The sequence below is a fragment of the Chinchilla lanigera genome, unplaced genomic scaffold (genome assembly GCF_000276665.1).
Source record: "Chinchilla lanigera isolate Chin_1 unplaced genomic scaffold, ChiLan1.0 scaffold00071, whole genome shotgun sequence".
Lineage (NCBI taxonomy): Eukaryota > Metazoa > Chordata > Mammalia > Rodentia > Chinchillidae > Chinchilla > Chinchilla lanigera.
The window spans coordinates 12,292,992-12,298,847 of record NW_004955472.1 but is presented as its reverse complement, the minus strand read 5'-3'; the positions used below and the strand labels follow the sequence as shown (position 1 = coordinate 12,298,847).

The window sequence follows — 5,856 nt, the reverse complement described above, 5'->3', positions numbered from 1 at the left end:
CAGCGAGAAGGCCCTGGATTCAACCCCCAGTAACACTCTCTCACACACACACACACACACACACACACACACACACACACACACACACACGGTTTCCTAATCTTCCAGTGTATTACTGCCATCTCTCACATACTGTGTTAATGTGAGGAAGAAAGCAAGCTACTGGCATTCCACAACCGCAAACGCACCGCGGCTTGCCGAGTACACCTTGAGGCAGAGTGTATTAGGACATGGCGAATCTGCTGGGATCCCAAATTGGCTGCGCATATTCTAAGAGGGGTCAGCACCTCTAAAAGGATCTTTTTTCTTCTAATGGGCAAAACCTTCATCTACTCCTGAGGTTTTCTCCCTTGGTTGGCTTGCTGTCATGGCGGGTGAACCTTGCTGTTTTAATAGCTGCTTTTCCCCCTCTGGTACTAGGGATTGAACTCAGGCCCTTCGCACAGAGCTACACCTCCAGCCTTTTTTGTGTAATTTCAGACGGGGTCTCACTAAGTCACTAGGTTGCCCAAGCTGGGCTCGGGTTTTTTTTTTTTTTTTAATTCTAATCAATGATTTCATCTGGGTATTTTAAATGAAGGGGAGATTAGTAACAGTAAAAGAAAACTGTTGAATTAGCACTGGAAAACACTACGGATCAGTCTGCTCAGCCTGCGCACCACCCCGCACACTTAGAAAGGAGGAGGCCTTTCAGCCCTCACGCCCCGGCCGGCCGGGGAGTAGCGGACAGCTGCCGGGTCCTGGATGCGCTCTTTCCCCTGCAGCCATCCCCTCCGAGAAGAAAGGCCTCGCCCGCTCAGAGCTCGAGCGGTGGTCTCGAGACCCCTCCCTCCTCCGAGGGCACCGGACACGCTTGGGCTCCGCAGTTGCTCTCCCTTCCCCGCTCCGAGAAGCCCCCGTCCCATGCCACGTCTAATCCCCGTCCGCAGCGGCTGCGATTGGGGCAAATCCTCCCTGCACAAATAGGGGCGAGACGGAGTCCCAAAGTGGAAAGGGCGCTTGCGCGAAGTGGGTGATCCCTGGGCCAAGTGTCAGCGCTCTTGCTGTTGCCAATTAAACCTCCCCGGGTGAGCGGGCGCCGAGGAACCCCGAGTGCAGCGCCCGGGGGCGAGGTTAGGGTGCAGGAGGAGGTGGGGCGGAGAAAGAGGCTGCGAGCTGTGCCAGCGCGGAGGCTCAGCTCCGGCCCGCAGGCGCTCTCCGCAGTGTGGACCTCGCCCGCACTGCCGGCTCCCGCAGGCCGCGAGCCCACGCCCGGAGTCGCTGGAGAAGACGCGTGCGCTTGCTGGGTGGGGTGGGGACAACGCCAAGGAGGGGTAGCAGGGAGCGCGCTCGTGTTGCGACCCAAGGCCTAACATCTCAGAGTCCTGCAAACAGAGCTGCAGCTTTATCGTTATTCAAAAACGGAACTGCGTGGTGAAAAGCACAGTCTATTTTGTGTCTCAAGTCACAGCCCTCACACACTTCCCAAGCCTTAAAAGCACTTTCATGCACAGGATGGTCTGTAGCTTTTCCCTCTCTTGTTTCCCCGTCTTCCCACCTAAAGCTAATGGAGCCAGTAGTTCAAACCACGATGGAATGCTTCTTACTGTGTCAAAGGATTTGAAAATAACGTAAATTATAACTGGTGCTGGTGTGAACACTGTAAAAATGTAAAAGTGCAACAAAGAAAATAAATATTACCCAGAGCCCTGCCATCCTGAAGAGATCGCTGCAAGTTCATAAAGAGCGTGCACGTATCTCTGTGTGTGTGTGCAGACAGAAAAAGAGCAAGATCTTTTCCTATTTTGAATTTTGCTTTTAAAAAGTCTAACTCAGTAATGTAGTTATTGTACATTCTGTTAAATACCCTGCAAATCGGTGGCTGTCTAACATTCCAGAATATCTCCGCACCATAATTCAGCACCTTATTGCTAGTCACAGGCACCTGTCAGTTTCTTACTTCTTTTAGCCATCTTTGCTCTGATCTTTACCAGAATCTTTGTTTTCTTAGGATGATACCTAGGGTACAGCATAGTGGAATGAAAGTGTGCGGGTTTTAAAAAGCTCTTGAAAAAAAAAAGCTCTTGACACGCATTATAAAATCGTCACCTAACCTGTGAAGTGTTCATGAAAGGGTGTTAATCAGACAATACAAAGTGACAACATCAGTGATTAGGTACGTAAAAATAAGAATTTAGAGAAAAATTTATATTCAATATAATTTTATGTTTAGAAAATGAAACATACCCATTGTTTACATAATTTACACTACAGAAATACAGCACAAAATTTTTTTTATCTTTTTTTTCATGTTGGGCTTTGTGAAGATAGAGGGGCACAGGTATTTTAGTCTGGAGCTTCAGTTTTGCTTTGGCATAGGGTGAGTCATATGAGCTGCAAGTGAGATTTTTGACATTTCTCCAAAATAAGTAAATAAATAAATAAATAAATGTTTTAAAAGAGTGAAAACACTGGGCCACATGTTCAGCCTTGCTATAAGATAGTATTTTAAAAATATTTGTATCCCTTTATTAACAGGAGTCATCCTTATATTAGTAAAATAGTTGAGTTTAATTTTATCGCAATAGCTACTACTGATGAACTAACATGTAATTGTAGACCTGTAAAATAATATGGACATAGACAGCAATAAAACTACATTGGTCCTACCTTTTATTGTTCCTACCTTAGGATGCTAATGGATATTTTAAAATTCAAAAGAAGTAAGATGAAAATGAAATATTGATTTCTGAAAGGGTTATTGTTCATTCAGAACACAAAACCCACTGGGATCATGTACGCACTTGGAATAATGCACAGTATTTACCTTGAAAGTGCTCCATGTTGTAAAAGCATAAAGACCTATCATTTCCTCAATAGCTATGAACAAATGAATATTTAGCTTCGTAATGAAAATGTGACCATTTTGTAGACATGTCAAAGTATGTGTACTGGGAAACCAATTTCATGTATCCAGTGCATCAGGTATGTGTAGATAAGAACTAGGTATGGAGCTGGTAATGTGGAGTCCATGTGAGTGTGTGTGTGTGTGTGTGTGTGTGTGTGCGCGCCTGTGAGCACATGCTTACAGGCACATGTGTTGCTGGGAATTGAATCCAGGGCCTCATGAAAGATCTACCCCTGAACTACCTCCTCAGCTCAATTTCATTATACACATTTCCAGTTAGATAAAAAAAAAAATGCCATAATGAATGTATTTGCAGAAACTTTAAAAATATGTATCTTACATATTTGCACTAATATTATGTAATTTGCACCTGTACTGTTTAAGTTTTTGTACCTCAGAAGGAACTGGATGAGTCTCAATGTAATGAACACCATATATACCTAAATCAGTACAGTAGATGTAGTTTATAAATGTGAAATATACAACATGTCACTTACAATTAACACTTCAGATGTTTACTTTATGTATATAATTTCATATAGGAAGTTGGAAAATTGAACATATTTTCAAGACATATGTTCTATGCTATCTAAGCCGCATGTCCTAGCACGAGGTACTTGCGGACACCTGGGCTTTTCTAACAGTGTAAATAACTTTACACCTAGTTCCTAAAATTTCACTTACACTTAAATAGCAAGAAATGAATAGTTACTTTCAACAAATCTATTTTTATATTTTCCATTCTATTACAACAAGTATACTATAAAATGAATATTTTCTGTAACATAAAGTAGCCACAATATTTTTATATTCTTAAAATGGAAAACACATAATTACAGCATTTACGTATATTAAAAGTTTCTACTTCCTAAATACAGATTTCCAGAAACAATCTAATAACTTTATATACAGTAATTTTATCTGGAGTAATAAAACCACTATTTGTATAAAGAGTAATACTAACAACTGTATTCAAACTTACATATTACAGTGGCTAAACTTTGTTGATATGGGTAAATAACTATTAAGGGAAAAAAACCCTCATTTTTATTTTTGAAGCAGCGTCTCATTGTGCAGTCTAGGCTGGCCCTCAATTTGGTATGTAGCGAAGGCAGGCCTGGAATTTGTGACTGTCCTGTCTGAGTTTCTCAAGTTCTGGGATTACAGGCATTCACTACTACATTTGTGAACATTTAAAAATCAAATCTAGCAATGTCATGAGATCCTTTGTAAAGTCCTTCTATTTATTAAAATATTTTCATAATACGAAAAATCAAAAATACAATGTGCATATATCCTACAAATTGTACATTTTTGCTAATAGGAAAACAAAATCCTAAACTGGTTTGTAGTGGCCGAGGCCTGCTATTGCTGCACTACGGGATCCTTAGGCAGGAGGAGAGAAATTCAAGCTTAGCCTGGGTAATTTAGGGTCTGAGTGAAATCTCCGTCTCTGCATAAAAGATAAAAATTTCAAAAGGGCCGGCGATGTAGCTCAGTGTGAAGGTCCAGGGCACAATCCTCCGTGTGTGTGTGTGTGTGTGTGTGTGTGTGTGTGTGTGTGTGTGTACGGGAGTCATTTCTCTGTCAGAAAGAGTAAATATGCAATAAAAAATCCACCCTCTACTGGCCTTTGCTTTTCGGAGTTATGTATTCCGAAGGGCGTGATGTCTCAAGGAAGGCCATAACAATGAAATCAGTTTTAGACTTACCATCCAAGTTCTAATTAAGATTCTGCATATTATAGCATTATATTTTTTCAATTTTCCTGGTCATAGAACAGTACACTGATTGAGTGAAGGCTTACCCCCTACGAGGACAGAACTACCACAGATAGCATTTTTCAAGAGGTAGGCCTCATTTATAAATTATGTTAATTGTGGTCCGAGGTGAGTAAAATATGATCCGTTGTGATGCCTGAAAGACAGTACCGTAGTTCTCTGGTCTACTACCCATAGGAACATTCTGAACATTTTTAATCACTCAGGCCTCAAAGTAAGAAACTTCAACTCTTTATGAAAACCCATTCTCTTTGCTGGCTGCAAAATCTCCCAGAAGCAAGGGTTTGCTCTTTGCAGCAGTTACTGATCCCTCGATCAGGGTTAGTATTCCAGGAAGTCACACTAATGCATGTCCGAACTCGGAGCTCCAGTGTGCTCCTCTACTCGCCCCAGAGGCTGGGGAGGAGAAAAAAAAGCTGTGGGGGGGCTTCAGAAAATTAAGACGGTTAGCAGTAATTTCCCTCCGGGGCGAAATAAAGTGCTCGAAGAAGACACCATACCGGGTGTGTGAGTGTGTGTGTGTGCATGTGCGTGTGAGTGTGTGTGTCTACCAGGCGACTCCCACCGACGAAATTCTAAAGCCAATGTTTCTAAACTTGTAAACTGCCCTGAGAAGGTCTGGGATCCACTTAGTTTCACAGGATTGAAGACGTCTGTGAAGGGGGCTCCAGACTCAACGTATTGGAAGATGCACACCTCTTCAAATAACCGCAACCCGATGGGGGGAAATGCACCCCTCCGACTTCACCCCTTGTAACCTCCTCCTCCAGCCTCACCCAGATGACTGATCTGTCTGTGCCTTAAATCAATCCAAACAAAACCATCCAAACGTCCTTGCACCCGGGACTTTGTGAGGGCCTGTTCCTACCTGGTCTTCTAGGATAAGGCTGCTGCCCTCTGCGGTGTCTCCACACTAGCATCAGCAGGAGGGCCTCCACCGCTCGAGCGCCCGGCGCCGCACACTCTCCTGCGCGCCGTGGGATCTGCACCACGAAAGCCCGCACTTGCGATGAGCCGCTCGCGCGCCGAATCCGGACGGTGACCAAGAACCTGCGGAACCTGCGCACCATACTGCTTCGGCCGCCTCGCCGCCTCGCTGCGCCGAGCTGCGCCGTCGCGCCGCCCTTTGGCACCGGAGGTAAGCAGCGCCGCCCCCGTCCCCCGAGAGCGGACCGCGACCACGCGCCG

At 44.2% G+C, this 5,856-nt stretch overlaps 1 protein-coding gene across 1 annotated transcript in view; it reads right to left on the bottom strand.

Moving 5' to 3' along the window:
* Nucleotides 1-5,536: 5,536 nt before the first annotated feature.
* The window catches only part of LOC102005368 (translation initiation factor IF-2-like), a gene marked incomplete in the record, with an annotated part of 2,048 nt that continues 1,728 nt past the window's right edge, over nucleotides 5,537-5,856 (bottom strand). Inside the window, 1 exon segment of the mRNA XM_013523032.1 lies at nucleotides 5,537-5,856. Within this exon segment, the coding sequence (XP_013378486.1) occupies nucleotides 5,545-5,856 (312 nt within the window).